The 21,211-nt window shown below is 36.7% G+C and overlaps 1 protein-coding gene across 1 annotated transcript in view; it reads right to left on the bottom strand.

The window, feature by feature from the left end:
* Window positions 1-21,211, bottom strand: part of LOC101360332 (prostaglandin-E(2) 9-reductase-like) — a 37,808-nt gene that overhangs the window by 12,486 nt on the left and 4,111 nt on the right. The window contains 8 exon segments of the mRNA XM_012556499.2: window positions 570-735; window positions 1,797-1,906; window positions 5,807-5,929; window positions 6,753-6,770; window positions 7,188-7,234; window positions 7,237-7,246; window positions 8,177-8,293; window positions 9,167-9,334. Coding sequence (XP_012411953.2) covers window positions 570-735; window positions 1,797-1,906; window positions 5,807-5,929; window positions 6,753-6,770; window positions 7,188-7,234; window positions 7,237-7,246; window positions 8,177-8,293; window positions 9,167-9,334 — 759 coding nt within the window.

The following is a 21,211-nucleotide window of genomic DNA, read 5'->3' as shown; positions in this document are numbered from 1 at the left end:
TTTTGTTTTGAACTTGCCTTGAGCAAAATTGGTGAGGCCCTGCAGGGGTCATTTTAATCGAGGGTCTCACAGTCTAGAGAGCATACTGACATGTAAGCTAACGATTTTAATACAGTGAGAAAAAGGTGACTAACAGGACCATGCCCAAGTGCTATGGTGGTCAGCAACTGTGTTGGGTGTCCTGAAGTTTAACAAAGAAGATAATCATATCTGAGTGTGATCTTGAAATACAAATAGGAGTTTGTCAGTTAGAGAAGGTGATGGAGACTCATCAGCGTTCTTAAAGCTCTTTATGGCATGGAAGGACTCCTGAAACAGATGTAAAAACAGAGAAGAAATTTGCTCAGTGTCACACAACTAGTAAGTGGCAAAGGCAGGCCAAGAGGCTACAAAGCTTAGGACTCTGAGTCCAGGGCTATCTCTTCACACCCTATCAAGCTGCCTCTCCCCTGATAGCATCCAGGGAGAGATGCTTGGGAACGCAAGAGAGCATAGGTACATGCTGAGAGACAAGAGAGATTGTCTCCAGTGCTGATTCTCACCCTGGAGAGACATTGTCTGGTCTTTACCTGGAAGTTTTCTTTAATCCTCTTCTCATTGAAACTCTTGGCCAGGACCACCACACCCCGCTGAAGCTGGTAGCACAAGGCAACCTGGCCTGGGGTTCGATTGTGTTTTTTGGCAATGTCTTTCAGGATTGGCTCCTCCAAGACATATAGAATATCCTTGTTTATCCTGGAGAAAATCAAATCAAAACAGAGATTCAGAAGGTCTAGGACTGAAAATCTGGACTGTGCTGACCCTTTCTCTCAAATTATGCAGACAATTGAGAGGAGTAGGCAGCATATGATATGATTTTTAAAAAGTTTCATAAATATTCATAGAGCTTTATCATAATTGCATCATACTAGAAACAACTATGTTCATCAATAGATGAATGGATAAACAACTCGTAGTGTATATGTCCATACAGTGGAATACTCCAAACCAAAAAAAACAAACCTGTTGCTTTCAAGTGGATTCCAACTCTAGCTACCCTATAGGACAGAGGAGAACTGCCTCATAGGGTTTCCAAGGCTGTAATCTTTACGGAAGCAGACTGCCACATCTTTCTCCTGCAGACTGGGTGGTGGGTTCGAACCACCCACATTTAGGTTCACAGTCAAGTGCTTTAACCATTGTGCCACTAGGGCTCCTTAATGGAATATTACCCAGAAATAAAAACGGATGAACTGCAGATACTTGCAACAACATAGATAAATCTCACAGACAGTAAGATAAGCAAAAGAAGACAGACACGAAAGAACATATATTCTATAATTCTCTTTATATGAAGTACTAGCACAGGCAAAATGAATCTAAGATGACAAAAAAAATCAGAAACATAGTTGGCTCAGAGTGAAGAGGAATTATCTGGAAAGGAACACAAAACAACTTTGTTGAGATATAAAAAGATTCTGTACCATGATAAGGGTGTGGGTTATATGGTACAGCAATTGCCAAATTGTACAGTTAAATTTTACGCATTTTAAGTTATGTAAATTTTACCTTAAAATCACTTTAAAAAATAATAACTGGAGTTGAGTGAGGAGTAGGTGGAAGTGTACATGAAACAAGAATGAAAGGATGTTGATGATTGTTGAAGCTCAGTAATGGTTACATGGTATTTCATTAAACTATTGTATTTACTTGTTTCTATTTGTTCTTTTCCACAATTAAAAATTAACAGTTAAAAAAATATATTTCATCATTAATGGAGTTACTGACATAGCTTAACTTTCTAATATTCTCATTACCATATCGAGTCTCTGTGGGATGCCAGAGCACTGTAGGCAACTAGGACAATGTCCTTGGACTTGCAGAACTCCAACAGTTTGCTCTGGTTTAGGTAAGGATGACATTCCACCTGCAAGTTGCCAAAACCAAAAAGCATCAGAATACATGGGCAAACATTCCATGTGAAGTTTAAAAGTGCTTTGCAGATAGGAGGGGCAGAAGTCTGGGGACCATGCTGCCAGGGGCCATCTAGGTCAATTGGCATAACAAAGTTAATTAAGAATATATTCTGCATCCTACTTTGGTGAGTGGCGTCTGGAGTCTTAAAAGCTAGTGAGCGGCCATCTAAGCTGCATTAATTGGTCCCAACCCACCTGGAGTAAAGGAGAATGAAGAACACCAAAGTCACAAGGGAAGCACTAGCCCAAGAGACAGAAAGGGCCACATAAACTGGAGACTGCAACAGCCTGAGACCGAAGAACTATTTGGTGCCCGACTACCACCAATGACCACCCTGACAGGGAACACAACAGAGAGTCCTTTTGGAGCAGGAGAAAAGTGGAATGCAGAACTCAAATTCTAGTGAAAAGAGCAGACTTAACGGTCTCACCGAGACTGGAGGAACCCCAGAAAGCATGGCCTCCAGCCTGTCTGTCAACCCAGCACTAAAACCATTCCCGAGGCCAACTCTTCAAAGATTACACCGGACTATGGGACATGAAATGATACTTGTGAAGAGAGTGCTTCTTAGTTCGAGTAGGCACATGAGACTAAATGGGCAGCTCCTGTCCGGAGGAGAGATGAGAAGGCAGAGAAGGTCAGGAGCTGGTTAAATGGACACAGGAAATACAGGGTGGAAAGGAGGAATGTGCTGTCACAGCACAGGGAGAGCAATTAGGGTCACATAACAATGTATGTATACATTTTTGTATGATAGACTAACTAGAATTGTAAACTCTCACTTAAAGTACAAAAATAAAATTTTTAAAAAGTGCTTTGCAGAACTTGTATCACTACATTAATATATGTACTATAGATTTCCTTTCATAGTTTTTTTCAAAACACCTTCTGAAATACCATCAACAGCCAGCAGGTGTCAAAATCGGTCAATTTTCTTCCTACTCTATTTTAAATAGTTTTAAAATGATTAAAGGCTCTCAGGCACAGATTGTGGTCTCCAAATACTATTTCCCACTAAAAGAAACCAAGTCTACTTAGAGAAATGGCTGATTCTGATCTGGGAAGGGAAGCTATAAGTTGACTCAAGAACATCTTATACTCTGGAAAGCAAAGATAAGACAATAATGACAAGTCAAAGGAGCTAACTTAAAGAGACTCCTCCTTGCCTAAATTGTGGCAATTTGAGCATCAATAAGAATAGTAACTATGACGGACTTCAAAGTATCATATTTGTTAAAATTCGTAAGTTCACAATGACATGTGCACACTCACACATACATACACAATCGTGTCTTTAGATCTAATCTTCATTTGGCAGGAAATACAAAAGACAGAGTAATGTGTCAAACTATACCATAGGAATCAACCAGTAAAATCTATTGTGTAGGAAACTACAGGGCAAGAACTTAGTATCTTTAACAAATAAATTGAAGAATTAAAAAGAAGGGAGTTCTTAGAGAGAGAGACCGAACCTATTGATTAAAGGGGAAATTTAAGATATATGTTAAGCAATTACAATGTATGGACCTTATTTAAATCCCTATTTGAATAAATTAACTATAAAAATATATGATACAATTGGACAAATTTTAACATTCATGATATTTTATGATAGTAAGAAATTATTAAAATTTAAGTGAACCTAGCAGTATCTTTAGTTTATAAAAAAAATAGTCTGTATATTTTAAGGAAATATGTTGAAACATTTACAGATGAAATGATATAAGGTCTGCATCAAAATAATCCAGTGGTAGGAGGAAATGTGTAACATGTTTGGATATGAAATAATTATTGATCAAGCTTTGCAATGGATACATGAGGAGGTCATTACAGTATTCTCTCTACCTTTTTATACTTTGAAATTTTTCATAGTACAAGTTTTAAAAATTCTTAAACTAGTATTATGATTTTATATGTAGGAAACATACCACAAGGTCAGCTAGAATCCAACCCGAACAATAGAGCAATTATTCTCATTTTGCTGTGCTTAATTTTAATTTTGTTTTTTTTTTAGCTTTATAAAAGATTTTATAAATTGTAAACATAGTGTATATTGTAGATATTAGTGGTTACCATTATCTCTTTCTAGAAGAACTCTGATTTTATTCAGTGATTCCTTCTTCCCCTATGCAGCCTCTGTGCCTCAGCAGAAGCTGACCTACTTACTTTTAAGTCTAACAGTCATCCAGTCAATTGCCATGACTGGTTCAAGAAAGGGCATGTTGTGTTTTTTTAGCCAATGATACACGAGGAAAAGTTTGCGAACGACTTCTAAGAAAGTCTTGCTCCATCTTTAGAAACAGCCACAGGAAACCCTCTCTCTCCTGCTGAATGTGGACAACCCATCAACTCATTGCAGTCCAGTTGATTCCTACTCATAGTGACCCTATAGGACACAGTAGAACTGCCCCATAGGGTTTCCAAGGCTGTGAATCTTTACAGAAGCAGACTGTCACAGCTTTCTCCCACAGAAGGGCTGGTGGGTTTAAACTGCCAACCTTTTGGTTAGCTTGGCTAAGTGCTTTAACCACTGCATCACCAGGGCTCCTAAGCATGAACAAGGAGACTTATATCTCAGATGCCTCTGGAAGCCATGTGACAACTATGAGTGGAGGAACACAGACAAAAGATCTTGGATTCAGGATAGTATCTTGCAGCTTCTAGAGCAAACAATCCTTCATATGTGAATTGATTTCCTTAAATTTTGAAGCATTCTGAACTGAGTTTCTGAGTCTTGAGATGAAAGCTTTCTTACAAAGTAGCATAGGGTTGTGTGATATGCACTTTATGTAATAGTATAACATAAACTTTTTGCTATTAATCTTCTCAATATCCCAACATGGACCCCGGTGAGGTTACAAGCCATCATAAAACTAATCATTTCACTCTTGTTAGATATTTAAATTTTCAATTACTTAGTATTTTAGAAAAATTATGTTTAAAATATTCATATATATGTATATCATTTCAAACATATTTAAAATTATTTCTTGTGAGTAGATTCCAAGAAGTAAAATAACAAAGAAAAGGTATAAATATTTGAACGACTTCTTGCATAATTATCAAACCATTTTACAAAAGGGATATACATCTTTACAGTGTCATAAATTATATTTGAAAATTGCTAGTATTAAGTGTTATTTTTAAGAATTATTTGTTTTAATTGTCATTTATTCACTTCCTCACTTTCCACTCCTCCTCTGAACTGGCTTTGCTCTCACCACTCTGTCACCAGTCCTGCTAAGTGTGCAATAATCCATGTCACTAAATCCAACAACTCCATTCAGTCTCTCTTTTGATTGACTAGCCCCACAGCAGGATAAATCCTGTGCCTCAAACATTTTCATCCCTCTTTCTTGGGATTTCCCAACACACACTCTCTTCACTTTCTCCCTGCCCATCTGGCAACTCTTTTTTTAGTGTCCTTTACCAATGCCTCTTCTGCCTGACTCTTAAATGTTGACTTCCCTGTCCTCTTCATTTTCATTCTATGAACTCTCCCTCAGAGAGCTAATCTATGTCCGTGAGTTTAATCACCATCCATAAATCAATGACACCAAAATCTGTATCTCAAGCTCTGGCCACTTTCCCAGACTTCAGAACCATTTGACAACTCAGCATCTCCAAGTGGATGTCTCAGAAGAACCTCAAATCCATTTCCGAATAATGGAAGTCATACTCTTCCCACCCCACTCAACCAGCTCCTTCTTTGGTATTTTCTATTGCAGTAAAAAATATTGTTATCTACACAGTTGATATCAAGCCAGAAACTTTGGTAATAATAATTATAGAAGAAGAATATGTGAAGAGCAGGAAGAAGAGAATGTCTCAGTGGGCTGAGGGGGTTCACCTGGTTGCAAATAGGCTTGTATTTGAGCCATGGCTTGTTCAAGATCACATCCAGCTGTTTGTGATTAAAATTGGATACTCCAGTGGTCTTGGTCAAACCCGCATCTTTACACTTCTCTAAAGCCTGGAGAGGAAGGAAATGTTTGGTAAACCTTACTGTAATGTGGCCCTTTCATTGACACTGATTGTTTTTTAAACCTGAAAAGCTCTATTTAACATGTATAACTACTTGACTGGATCAGTTTGATCACTTAAATACATTATTTTTTTAATTAACCTTATTGCTATACACACATACTTTGTCTCCTTGATGCTATTACATACATACCCAGGGTAACAAATATACATTCAGATGCTTTTAAATCCCATCTATCCCATTCTCCCATGCCCCCACACAATGGTTCCTATTTTGTCCTAATGCACGTAATAGTATTTTAACAAATGATGTCATAGGAAAGCTAAGAGAGAATCTCAGGTTTTCACCTAATAGAAGACTTTGCTGCATCCTCTCTCCTTTAATGATGAAAAATATATATAGTATAGGATTGAGAGCAGATTCCACTCTTCTTCTATATTTCCCCTTCTACAGAGTTTTCACTCATCTTCTACATTTTCCCTTCTGAAGTCAGACAGCAGCTTCTCCTCCCTCTATGAGCGTATTTATCTGTCCTGGGATATAACTCTAATTCCTGTTGAGTTTACTTCTGCTGAATCCCTTTATAGAGCTCACATCCTCAACCTGGTCCATGGGGTGAAGAAATCTCTACTTAAATCACAAAGCATTAAATTAAAAACATACCTTAGAGACCATCCAGATTAACTCCTTCACTGTACAGGTCACTGAGATTAGACAATTGATGGAGCCAGAGTTAATTTCTTCTGATTCTCCATCCAGTGATCTCTACATTGTCACACATTACTTCTTGGGTGTATGTAACAGTACTTACTTCCCATGTGTCACGGATTGTGGGGATATATGCCATTTAAACATGGCTGCACTATTCACAACTGCAGCCCCCACAGGCCGCTATGCTGTATATGACATGTTGGAGACTTGTCAGCGATAAGAAAAAGATTAGGCACGACTTGTTTTCCCAAACCTATTGTCCTGTTACTGATTGGCTTGTTTACCTGAATTCCTTCTCCCTTGCCCGAAACTTATTGTTACTCACCCAAAGCCCATTGTTCTGTTATTTCCTTCACTGCTTGCTGTATTGACTATAAATAAACTCCTGGGACTGGAGCCGGGGGTCATCTCCTCAGAGTGACCCTCCTGGCCCCACTTCTCTGTAAGAGTTGTGTTTAGCTACTCTCTTCGCCGCCCTGACAACCGTCGACGTTGCAACATATGGTGCCCCGTGTGAGGGGCTGTGACAACGGATGTCCACTGTATCTAAAATAATTTTCCCATTGGCATCCTTTGGTAGAACTCCTCCCCAGGCTGGAATACAAAGAGAGAGAGGATGAAGAGGGTTTTGTTTAAGAATCATCTTTCCAGTGCCTGAGGAGCTTGGTCACACAACTTTCAGGAGATTGTGATTATTAATTGGTGTGTGTGTGTGCACGCATGTGTGCACTTTTGCATGGATGTGTTGTAAAAAGAGGACTTGGGGAAAAAGAATATCAGAATCAGTGAGGAACTGTAGCAGAGAACATTTCCTTCCACCTTCCTACACACTAACACTCCCCCAAACTTTACAAAACATGAGTTCTGCTTATAGTTGGAATTTATTTTATTTCCCAGGAATAAAAAAAAAAATATGAAAGCACTGGCTTTGAGGATAGGTGTTAACTATTAATCAATACGTTTTCACTCAAATTTATAAAAACCCAACTTAGAAATAGTGAGAATATCAACTGTGATCAGGAAACCACCATTGTGATGAAAGGCTGGATCAGAGAGCCACAGAGGAGCCAAGCTGTTCAATATGGACCATGCCAAGCACTACCCCCTTAATCGGGACAGAGAGGTCCCCCTGAAAAATGGTGGAGATTTTCCTTTTTATCTCTGCAGTCTGTTGTAACTCAACATTTCTGTGGACCCTAATTGCTATGGGACTACAGACAGGAGTACAATTGCTTAGACATGTAGGGTCATGTCCTCAACACTTGTCATGGAGGCAGTAAAGTCATTGAACTCCAATCCCTCTGAAAACTGGGGGTAGGGGTTGAGAGTGGCAATAAATATCTTGATAGTGCAGTGACTCAACTGTCAAGAGAAATCCAAAATCATTTAGCATTCCTATCTACCTCTCTCAAACCTACCCCTTCTCAGTAAGAACCAAGTAAATTTAACCAGAATGAGACAATGGAGGTGCTAATAGCAGTGCTGAAACAATCCTGGGCATAACAAGGAAGAGAAATAGCTGACCTTCATAGAGACTGGCATATGAATAATGAAGAGATCTACATAATCCATTTGAAGTTTCTTCAGTGATCTTTCCAGGGCTGGTTTGACCAATTCTGGTAGATGGAAACTATTCCAAAGCTGCATTGATTAAAAGAAATAAATAGTGGTTTATGATTTTAACACATTTGGGGGATCAAGATTTAACATACTTAAGGGATTTAAAAGTGACTAACTAATCACTCAGGCAGTTTAAAAAAAATAAAAACCAGGGAGAAATTTATGTTACTTATTATAAAGCAGACCCTTAATGGGATACTGAGATTTATTTGAGTCACTGCAATGTAAGAAAACTTTTATATAAAACCTAGATGGGCCAGGAAAAACAAGATAAATGTTTAAAAGATTAGAAAAGTCATCTTTTGACTGAAGAGTAAAGAAATGGCAGGGAAGAGAAACAGAATCCACTTTCCTATATAACGAATGCCTAAAAACAGTTTTGCTGATAAGTCCACATTCTAAAAACAAGTTGCCATTGATGTGAACATATATGGGATTCATTCTGTAGAGACATCAGCTCTCTTTACACTAGAAGCAAGGCTTTCTACCTAAGAAAATTTTACAAATTTCAATAATCTCAATGGCTGACTTGAAGAAAGTATTTGTTAGCTGTACTCCCTTCACTAAATAATACTTTGACCCTACTTGGATATGCCCTGAGAGAATCTACTGATGAATAAAAAGCATGAACCCATAATGGCTCAGTTAATTCTTACAACAGTCAAAGAAGATATAATTGTTATTATCACATTTTACATATGAATGTTTTTTGATATTCAGAGAGGTTGAGAAACTGTGTTTTATCTACCCTTCTTTGCTTTCTATGTTTCTATAATGACCTCGACAATGTTAGGAGGTAAATACATTTTTTAAAGTAAGAGCAAACAAAAAAAATTTTTTTTTCAAAAAAACACCTGGACTGACAGTGACCTATCATCACTCCACATACAGCACCTTGGTGGTGTAGAATATGTCTTCTCTCTTCACAGTACCATCAGAAATCTTCTTTTGAATGGCTTTTCCAACCTCCTCCTCATTTTGATATAAGTAAGCTGCATCGAAGTGATGGAAACCTACATCAATAGCCACTTTGGTAGCCTCCCCAGCCTTGCTCTTAGGAATCTGTAAGATATAAATAAAGGAGGCTTGGGGCAAAAAGAATATTTGAAAAAGTAATGGCCCAGAGCGTTCCAAATTTGATGAAATACATGAATCTACACATCCAAGAAGTACAATATACTCCAAGCAAAATAAAATCAAAAAGATCCACAATGAGAAACATTATAGTCAAATTGCCAAAAGTAAAAGACAAAGAGAGAATCTTGAAAGCATCAAGAGAGAAGCTACTCATCACAAACAAGGATCATTAACAAGATTAACAGCTGATTTCTCATCAGAAACCATGGAGTTCAGAAGGCAGTGGGATGACATCTTTAAAGTACTGAAGATAAAAACTGTCTAAGAATTTTTTTATTGGTAGACCTATCCTTCAAAAAATGAAGGAGATATTAAGACATTCCTAGATAGACAAAAGATAAAGGAGTTCATTATTAGTAGACCTGTCCTATAATAAATGTTATAGGTAGTCCTTCAAGCTAAAATAAAAGGACACTAGAAACTAACACAAAGACATATGAAGAAATAAAGAACACTGGTAAAGGTAACTCCTTAGATAAATATATAAGACAGGATTACTGTACTTTGGGTTTATAATTCCTCTTTTTTCCTATATGACTTAAATAACAAATGCATGAAACAATAATTATAAACCTATGTTAATAATGCATGATGTATGAAGATGTAATCTGTGACTATAACAATATAATGGAGGAGAGACAGAGATGAATAGGAGCAGAGTGTTTGTATACTACTGTAAGTTATTATTATTCCAACTAGTTTATTATAAGAATAAGAAGTTTATTGTACTCCCCATGTAACCGCTAAGAAAATACTTCTAAAATATACAGAAAATGAAAGAAGATGCAAATCAAAATGGTACACTATTAAAAAATCAACTAAATTCTTTTTAAAGCCAATAATGAAGGAATTGAGGGGGAAAAAAAACATAGCATTAGAGAAAACATATAGCAAAAAGGCAGAAGTAAGTGCTACCTAAAAAATTTCTTTAACTATAAATTAATTACACTCTCACATTTAAAGGTAGAGACTGGCAAAATATATTAAAACATTATTCATCTATGTGCTATCTGTAAGAGACTCAGTTTAGACACAAAGACAAAAATAGATTGAAAGAGTGGAAGAAGAAATTTCATGCAAATAGTAACCAAATAGAACTGGGTGGCTATATTACTAGCAGACAAAATAAACTTTAAGTCAAAAAAGTTTGCAAGAGACAAGGATGGGCATTATATATTGAAAAAATGTTAAATCCATCAAGAAGATATAACAATTATAAACATGCACACACCTAACAACATATATGAAGCAAAAACTGACAGAATTGAAGGACAAAATAGTTCTACAATAATAATTTGAAAATTCAATATACCATTTTTACTAATGGATGGAAAAACCAGACAAGTATCAATAAGGAAATAGAGAACTTCAGCAACGCTATAAACCAGTTAGATTTAAGAGACATATACACCACACTCCACACAATAATATATATGTTACTCAAGTGCACATGGAACATTCTCCAGGATAGTTCATATATTAAGATACAAAAGTATTCTTAATAAATTTTTAAAAATTAAAATCATCCAAAGTATCATTTTCAAACACAATGGAATGAAACTAGAAATCAATAACAGAAGGAAAACTGAAAAACTCATAAACGTGTGGAAGAAAACACTCTAAAGCAACCAATGGGTCAAAAATAAATCACAAGTGAAAATAAAAAATATACTGAGACAACTGAAAATAAAAACACAACATACAAAAACTTATGGGAAGGCGTTACTCAAAGGAAAATTAATAGCTGTAAATGCCTACATCAAATTGAAGTAAGAGCTCAGATCAATAAGCTAACTGTATACCTTAAGGAAGTAGAAAAAAAAAGTGAAAACTGAACCCAAAGTTGGCCGAAGGAAGGATCTAATAAAGATTAGACGAGAGATAAACACAATAGAAAATAGACAAACAATAGAGAAAATCAATAAAACCAAAAGTTGGTTTTTTGAAAAGATAAACACAATTGTCAAACCTTTAGTTAGACTGATTAAGAAAAAACAGAGAAGACTCAAATTACTAAAATCAGAAACAAAAGAAGGGACGCTATTGCTGAAGTTGTAGAAATAAAAAAATTGTAAGAGAATGCTAAGAACAACTGTGTGTCAACAAATTGGATAACCTAGACGAAATGGACAAATTCCTAGAAACACAAAAACTGACTCAAAAAGAATGAGAAAATCTGAATAGATATATAAAAAGCAATGAGATTAAATCATTAATCAGAAACATCCCAACAAAAACCATGACAGGAAGGCTTCACTTGTGAATTTGAATTTAAAGAATAATTAACACCGATCTTTCTAAAATGCTTCCAAAAAACTGAAGCGGAGGGAACACTTCTAAATAATTCTGTAAGGTCAGTATTACCCTAATACTGAAGCCAGAGAAAAACATTACAAGAAAAGAAAATTACAGATTAATTTCTCTCATAAATATAGATTCGAATCAAGAAAATACTAGCAAAGCAAATTCAGCAGCATTTTAGAAGGATTATACACTATGACAAAGTGCGATTTATCCCAGGAATGCAAGAGTGGTTCAAAATATGAAAATCAATCAGTGTACTATACCACATTATTAGACTAAAGGGGAAAACACATAACCATCTCAACTGATGCAAAACAAGCATTTGACAAAATCCAACTCCCTTTCCTGATAAAAACATTCAATAAACTAGGAATAAAAGGAATGTCCTCGATATGATAAAGGCCACAGATAACATCATACTCCATGGTAAAAGACTGAAAGCTTTTTCCTTAAGATCAGAAACAAAACAAGGATGCTTGCTTTTGTCATTTCTATTCAACATAGTACTTGAAGTTCTAGCCACAGTAAGTAGTCAACAAAAAGAATAAAAGACATCCAAATTGGCTAGGAAGAAGTAAAACCATCTCTATTTGCAGACGACACAATCATAGATGTAGAAAATCCCCAAAGAATACACACACACAACTGTTAGAACTAATAAATGAATTCAGCAGAGTTGCAAGATACAAAACCAACATACATAAAATTCAGTTGCATTTCTATACACTAACAATGAACATTCAAAAGAAATTAAGGAAACAGTAACATTTATAATAGCATCAACAACAACAACAAGAAAATACCTAGGAATAAATTTAACTAAAGAGGCACTAGACTTGTACAATGAAAACTACAAAAAAAAGCCAAAAGAAATTTAAAAGGATCTAATAAAATGGAAAGACATTCCATATTGATGGGTTAGAACACTTAAGATAATTAAGATATTATCCAAAGGGATGCACAAATGCAATGCAATCTCTGTCAAAAGCTCAACAGTGTTTTCAGCAGAAATCAAAAAAAACCTATCATAAATTCACATAAATTTCAAGGGACTGGTAATAGCCAAAACAATCTTGAAACGAAGAACTGAGAAGGAGACTCACACTTCTCAATATCAAAACTCACTACAAAGCAAAAACCAAACAAACAAATGTTGCTGCAAATCTGAAGTTGTTACCACAATAACGCAGATTGGAGCCTCCTGTCACAATAGCAAATTCTGAGACGGGGTGAGGTAAGCAGCAAGATGTTTATTATATACCGATATATAGGAGACAGAGGGGAATAGATTCTTCCAAAAAACCCGTCTCCCCCACTGGAGATCGCCTGAAGGCTTTTATAGGGACAGGATTATGGATCTTAGAAGTTTGTGTTATCTTCCCCTTGAGGTGGTGATGTCTTAGATGAGTTAACCTTCTACTGATATTCTTAGAGGTTATCTGGTAACATCCTTGGGGATTATCTGGGGACATCCTGTTTTTCTTGTCACAAGATGGGTGCTTTGTTTGGGTTTTTATTCTTAGATCATTATCTCTTGTTTTCCACCCTCCAGGGAGGAACATCAGTTAATCTTAGACCTTGTGTAGAGACTGGAACTGGAGGGAAAAACAAAATCACGAGACAATGCGGCGGTTAGCAATGGGGAGTAAATAACAGTGATCCAGGCCTATGCAACCTCTTCCAAAGTGATCAAAATAGTGTGATACTGGCATAAGGATAGATATATAAACCCATGGACTAGAACTGAAGGTCCAGAAATAACCCTTCACATCTACAGTCAACTAATTTTCAACAAGGTTGCCACAACCATTCAATAGAGAAAGAACAGTCTGCCCAACAAATGGTACTGGGAAAACCTGGGTATCCACGTGCAAAAGAAAGAAGTCAGAGCCTTTCCTTACCATACACAAAAATTAACTCAAAATAGATCAAAAATACATATTTAAGAGCTAAAACTGTAAGAGCCTTAAAAGAAAACAGGGGCAGAACTTTATGACTCTGGATTTGGCAATGGTTTCTTAAATATGTAACAAATAACACAGCAACAAAAGAAAAAACAGAGAAATTAGTCATCAATAAAACTACAAACTTTTTTTTTTTGCACCAAAGGACACTTTCCAGACAGTGAAAAGACAGCCCACAGAATGGAAGAAAGTATTGGCAAATCATATACCTGACAAGGGTTTAATATTCAGAATATGCAAAGAATTCCTACAATTGAACAGCAAAAAGACATACAGCTTGATACAACTATTTTGGAAAATGATTTGGTGCTTTCTTAGAAAGCTAGAAATAGAAATACCATACAATCCAGCAATCCCACTCCTAGGAATCTACCCTAGAGAAAGAAGAGCTGTCACACTAATAGACATATGCACACCCATGTTCACAGCAGCATTGTTCACAACAGCAAAAAGATGGAAACAACCAGAAGCCCATCAACAGATGAATGGATAAGCAAACTATGGTACATACACACAATGGAGTACCACGCAATGATAAAGAACAATGATGAATCTGTGAAGCATCTCATAACATGAATGAAACTGGAGGACATTATGCTGAGTGAAATAAGTCAGTCACAAAAGGACAAATATTGTATGAGACCGCTATTGTAAAAACTCAAGAAAAAGTTTGCACACAAAAAGTAAACAATCTTTGATGGGTACAAGGGATGAGAGCGGAGGGGGAGAAATACTAAATAGACAATAAATAAGTGGTATCTTTGGTGAAGGGTAAGACAGTACACAATACTGGGGAAGCCAGCACAACTTGTACAGGGCAAGGTCATGGAAGCTCTATAGACACATCCAAACGCCCTTAGGGACTGAATTGTTGGGCGGAGGGCTGTGGGGACAATGGTCTCCGGGAACATCTAGCTCAATTGGCATAACACAGTTTATAAAGACAATGTTCTACATTCTACCTTGGTGAGTAGTGTCTGGGGTCTTAAAAGCATGTGAGCAGCCATCTAAGATACTCCACCGGTCTCACCCCTTTGGGAGCAAGGGAGAATGAAGAGAACAGGATACAAGGAAAAGATTAGTCCAAACAACTAATGGACCACAGCTACCAAGGCATCCACCAGACTGAGTCCAGTACAGCTAGATGGTCCCCAGCTACCACCACTGACTGCTCTGACTGGGATCACAACAGAGGGTTCTGGACAGAATGGGAGAAGGATGTAGAACAAAATTCTAACACACAAAAAAAAGACCAGATTTCCTGGCCTGAAGGAGATTGGAGAAACCCCGAGAGTATGGCCCCCAGACACCCTTTTAGCTCAGTGGCAAAGTCATTCCAAGGTTCACCGCTGAGCCAGGGATTGGACAGCCCCATAAAACAAAATGGGACTAATGACGCACAGCAGTCCAGGGACAAGGACTAGAAGGCAGAAGATGACAGGAAAGCAAGCGATAGGGAAGCCAAGGTTGAGTAAGGACAGTGTTGACATGTAGTGGGGTTGTTAACCATTGCCATAGGGCAACATGTGTACTAACTGTTTAATGAGAAGCTATTTTGTTCTGTAAACCTTCATCTAAACTGAGAATAGCAGCGCAATTGGAAGAGCGCAGTCGATGTCACTGAATTGTGCATGTAGAAATTTTTGAAAGGGTGTATCTTTGGCTATGTATATTTTCACCAAAAAAAAAGGTCAACAAGGGAGAGGGTTGACATGTAACAGGGTTGTTAACCAATGTCATAAAACAATATGTGTCCTGACTGTTTAATGAGAAACTATTTGTTCTGTAAACCTTCACCTAAAGTACAATAAAAAATAAAAAAAGACATATAGCTCAGTTAAAAAATGGGCAAAAAACTTGAATAGACAATTCTCCAAAGAAGATATACAAATGGCCAATAAGCATATGAAAAAATATTCAACCTCATTAGTCACTTAGGGAAATGCAGATCAAAACTGTAATGAGATACCACTCCACACCTACAAGAATAGCTATAATAACAATAACAGAAAAATAGAATTACCATATGACCCAGCAATTCCACTGCTGGATATATACACTAAAGAACTGAAAATAGGAACTGTTTTTCTTGTACATTTTACTTGTACTTCATTATTCATGGCAGAATTATTCACAATAGCCAAAAGGTGGAAATAACCTAAGTGTCCATCAGCAGATGAATGGATAAGCAAAATGCAGTACATTCAAACTACATGTGATGAATATTATTCAGCCATAAAAAGAAATGAAGTTCTTACACATGCTATAATATGGACAGACATTGAAAATGGAAGGAAATATATTGTATGATCCCACTTATATTAAATATCCAGACTAGGCAAATTTCAGAGAGACAGAAAGTAGATTTAGAGGTTTCCATGGGCTGGGGTAAAGAGCTCCCATAAAGATTACAGCCTAGGAAACCTTTTGGGGCAGTTCTACTCTGTCATATAGTGTTGCTATGAGTTTGAATCAACTTGACGGTTCAACAACAACAACAGGGGCTGGGCGGAGGGTGGGAATGGGTTAGTGCTTAATAGGTGCACAGTTTCTGTTTGCGGCAATGAAACGTTTTGGAACTAGATAGTGGTGATGGTTACACAATATTATGAATGTAATTATTCCCACTGAATTGTACATTTCAAATGGTAAAAATGGCAAATTGTATGTTATATGTTTTACTACAATAAACAAAAGTGTTTTTGTTGTCTACTCAACTCAGAGAGAAGCAATTTATTTTCTCACTAGCATTTTTATCACTTGTTTCCATACATCCTGGTCCCTTATTTTAAGGCAGAATCCTTGGTGACAGACCTGTACTCTAGGGGTATAGATTAAACTCAAACATAACCACTAATTTGAAACAAATTTGTGAAATGGGCTTCACCATGGAACATAGAAAATCAACTCTCAATAAATAAGGAATTGTAAGGAAATGACTAACAGAAAAAATGCCAACGCTTTAGAAAATTTCTAAAGTTGTCTAGACGAAGGACAGAAAGTTAGTTTTTTTTTTTAACCTTTTATTAATTAATTTAGTTTTCCAGAATCTATTTTTGGCTAAAAATTGTGAAAAGTTCATAACACCCATCTTCTACCCAGTTCTCACCCAAACTAGGCTCTTAAAGTCATTCTTGGCTCTTTTGTTATTTTTTTTTTTAACTTGACTATACAGAAAATTTAACACACAAACAAGTACTTTACTGAGTACCCGTTTTGTATTTAAAAGTTGGGTAAGTTTCTGATGCCAACCAGAAACATTCTGCCATTTGCCATGGGGAATGTTCAGAAACATCAAATTAATGGTACAGAAAGCCAAAAAAAAATTTCTTTAATGTTTTCCCTTTGTCTTCAGAAATCTATTCAAAGGGGAAACATTGAATTTCCAATATATGAAAAACAGGTCAGTGCCAGTCTCTTAAGAATGAAGTGTGCAACATGACACTATAGTCAGACGCACCATGCCATCCCTCTGCAGCAAAGATCAGAAGAACTAAGTCAAATAGAGTCACACGTCAATCCTGAAACCCTAAGCATCAAATGAACAGATAAATAACTCAGCCAAGCACTGAATGGAATAAGAAACTGACTGACAACAGAGAGCGAGGAGAAATACATGCAGGGGTCCCCTATCAGCTACTGTAGCAGGGATCCACCATCTTGCACTCCTATCAGAGATCAGCGAATGGGGGTACAAGAAAGATGCTTCAAGGAGTTTCCAGCAGGAGAGAGAACAACCAGTAACCAGCGATATACTCTTTCCCACCCCCACCCTTCTTCACCTCCACTCAGCCTCCTCTGCTTCCCGCAGCAACAGTCTCTAGGCCGGGAACTACCAGCTTCACCCGGGTGTCACTTGGATTCCACCCGCCCACAGTGGCTGGCTCCCTGAGTGCCTTTTGTTGGCTGCTGGTTTGCTTTTTTCTGCTTCTTTAGATTTCTTCTTTACCTCTCACCACCTCCCCCTCCTTTCTCTCAAATACCTGGCTCCGTGTGCCATCTTTGCTTCTTCCTGAAAGGCTGCAAAATACCCTTTGACTGTAAACAGCTTCCCGGACTGTGGCACCATGCTGGTGGGACCCCCGGGGCTCTTTTGATTGTTTATTTGTTTGTTTGCTCTAATTTGTTCTGTTTTGATTTGTTTGTTTTCTTTTAATTTTCTCAGGTTAGGAACCCCTTCTACCCAGGCAGTACTTCATGGCTTGGAAGCTACTCCCTTATGCTGTGTAGATGCACAGGGACATCCGTGGGGGCATTTCTTTTACCTTGATTTTTTTTTTTTTTTTTGCTTTTGTTTCTTTGTTTTGTTTTCTTCTTTCTTTTATTCACTTTTTGTCTTTCTTCATTTACAGTTTCTCAATTTATTCATTTTTTTCTTTTACCCTTTTTCTTTTTTTCTTCCTTTTTGTTTTTCCCCATTTCTCAGTCTCTCATCTCTCCACTCCAATAGCAAGCTCCCTTAGCACTCTTTTTTGTTTGTGTGTATGTTTTGGCTCCTGTTCCTCTCCCCTCTATCTCGTCTCTCCCATACCCATCTTAGCTCCACACATCACGATCTACCCCCTCCTTCCTGCCTACCTGCACCGTGCACTGAACATCACACTCCCAGGCAGCTTAGGCATGGCCTACATAAAAACCAAACCAAACTTAAAAGAATTATTCAAGAGAGTCCTTCGATCTGACAACAAACAACTTCAGCTCACAGGCTGAATCTAGGATGCAGGATTGTACCAGCCAGACACCAATCTAGGAAATGAACTTTCAAGGACTATCCAAAACTAAAAGAAATACAACAGGGAACCAGAGAGGTTAATCTATAAATGACAACAACATCAGAACAATAAAAGAGGAAATAAATGGTGTAGGTATAGAACCTTCTAATAGAGAGGAAGGCAAGGCAATACCAAGTAATAATAGACTGATTCAAATGTAGAGAGATAAGGGTAAATTTCACGGTAACCACAAAGAAAGTTAACAAACATACTCATAAAAATAAAGGAGAAAAACATAAAGTCTCAGTAAAAACAAAATGTATGAAAACAAAAGAAATGAAAAAAAAATCCACAAACAAAAGGAATTCAGCACAGGAGAGTAAAAAGAACAAAGAAAATGTCAGCACAAAAAAAAAAAGCACTACAAAATGATTGCAATAAACTCACACCTATCAATAATTACACTGAATGTAAATGTCCTCAATGCACCCATGAAGAGAAGGAGAGTGACAGAATGGATAAAAAAAACAGGATCCATCAATATGCTGTCTACAAGAGACAGACCTTAGAAAGAAAGATGTAAATTCATTAAAAATTGAAGGTTGGAAAAAAATGTATCAAGCTAAAAACTACCAAAAAAGAGCAGGAGTGGCAATACCAATCTCAGATAAAATAGACTTTAAAACAAAATCCACCATAAAAGACAAAGAAGGACATTATATAATGATTAAGGGGAAAATCCATCATGAAGACATAACCATAATAAACATCTACGCACCCAACGACAGGGCTCCAGAACACATAAAACAAACTCTAACAGCACTGAAAAGAGAAACTGGCAGTTCCACAATAATAGTAGGAGACTTCAACACACCACTCTCGGTAAAGGACAGAACATTTAAAAAGAAACTCAGCAAAGATACAGAAGACCTAGGGGCACAAACAGCCAACTTTACTTCGTAGACATATATAGAACACTCCATCCAACAACTGCAAAGTACACATTCTTTTCCAAAGCACGTGGAACATTCTCCAGAATAGACCACATCTTAGGCCACAGAGCAAGCCTCAACAAGAACAAAAACGTTCAGATAAAACAAAGTACCTTCTCTGACCCCACTGCCATCAAGGTAGAAATTAACAACAGAAAGAGCAAGGAAAAAAAAATCAGTTACATGGAAACTGAATAACACCCTGCTTACAAACCACTGGGTAATAGAAGACATCAGATATGGAAACAAAAAATTCCTAGAATAAAATGAGAATGAAAACACATCATACCAAAAACTTTGGACAGAGAAAAGACAATTCTCAGAGAACAATTTATAGCAATAGATGCACACTCAAAAAAGAAGGAACAAAATCAAAACATTAAATACACAACTCAAACAAATAAAAAGAGAAGAGCAAAAAAAGCCCACAGCCACCAGAAGAAAGGAAATAATAAAGATCAGAGCAGAAATAAATGAAATAGACAATAGGAACACAATTGAAAGAATCAACAAAACCAAAAGTTGTTGACAGAATCAACAAAATTGACAAACCGCTGGCCAGACTGACAAAAGAAAAACATAGAGGACACAAATAACCCAAATAAGAAATGAAGTGGGGGACATTACAAAAGACTGAACTGAACTAAAAAGGATCATAACAGAGTATTATGAAAAACTATACTCCAACATATTTGAAAACCTAGAGGAAATGGATAAATTTCTAGAAAGACACTACCTACCCAAACTACAACAAAGTGATGTGGAAAACCTGAACAGACCCATAACAAGAAAAGAGATTGAAAAGGTAATAAAAAAAAATCTCAACAAAAAAAAAGCTCTGGCCCAGATGGCTTCACTGGAGAATTCTACAAAACATTCAGAGAAAAGCTTTTACCTTACTGCTCAAACTACTTCAGAAGATAGAAAAGGAAGTGACACTTCTGAATTCATTCTATGAAGCCAGCAAAACCCTGATACCAAAACCAGGCAAGGATGACACAAAAAAAGAAAATTATAGACAAATATCTCTCATGAATACAGATGCAAAAATTCTCAACAAAATTCTAGCCAAAAGAATTCAGCATTATATCAAAAAAATAATACACCATGACCAAGTAGGATTCATACCAGGTATGCAAGGATGGTTCAACATTAGAAAAACAATCAACATAATCCACCATAAATAAAAGGAAAGAAAAGAATCACATGATCATCTCAGTTGATGCAAAAAAGGTATTTGACAAAGTCCAACACCCATTCCTGATAAAAACTCTCAATAAAATAGGTATAGAAGGGAAAATTCTCTACATAATAAAGGGCGTCTATGCAACACCAACAGCCAACATCATTTTTAATGGAGAGAGGTTGAAAACATTCCCCTTGAGAAGAGGAACAAGACAAGGATGCCATTTATCTCCACTCTTATTTTATACTGTACTGGAAGTTCTAGCTAGAGCAATAAGGCAAGAAAAAGAAATAATGGGCATCCAAATTGGCAATGAAGAAGTTAAACTGTCCCTGTTTGCAGATGATATGATAATATACATAGAAAACCCTAAAGACTCCACGAGAAATCTACCAGAACTAATAGAAAGATTCAGAGTAGGAGGATACAAGATAAACATACAAAAATCAGTTGGATTCACATACACCAATAAAGAAAACGATCAAAAGGAAATCAGGAAAACAATACCATTCATAATAGCCCCTTAAAAAATAAAATACTAAGGACTAAATCTAACCAGGGATGTAAAAGACCTATACAAAGAAAACTACAAAACACTACTGCAAGATACCCAAAGGGATCTACATAAATGGAAAAACATACCA

The sequence above is a fragment of the Trichechus manatus genome, unplaced genomic scaffold, assembly GCF_000243295.1.
Source record: "Trichechus manatus latirostris isolate Lorelei unplaced genomic scaffold, TriManLat1.0 scaffold00067, whole genome shotgun sequence".
Lineage (NCBI taxonomy): Eukaryota > Metazoa > Chordata > Mammalia > Sirenia > Trichechidae > Trichechus > Trichechus manatus.
The sequence above is the reverse complement of the archived record's forward strand: the minus strand, read 5'-3'. Positions and strand labels throughout refer to the sequence as shown.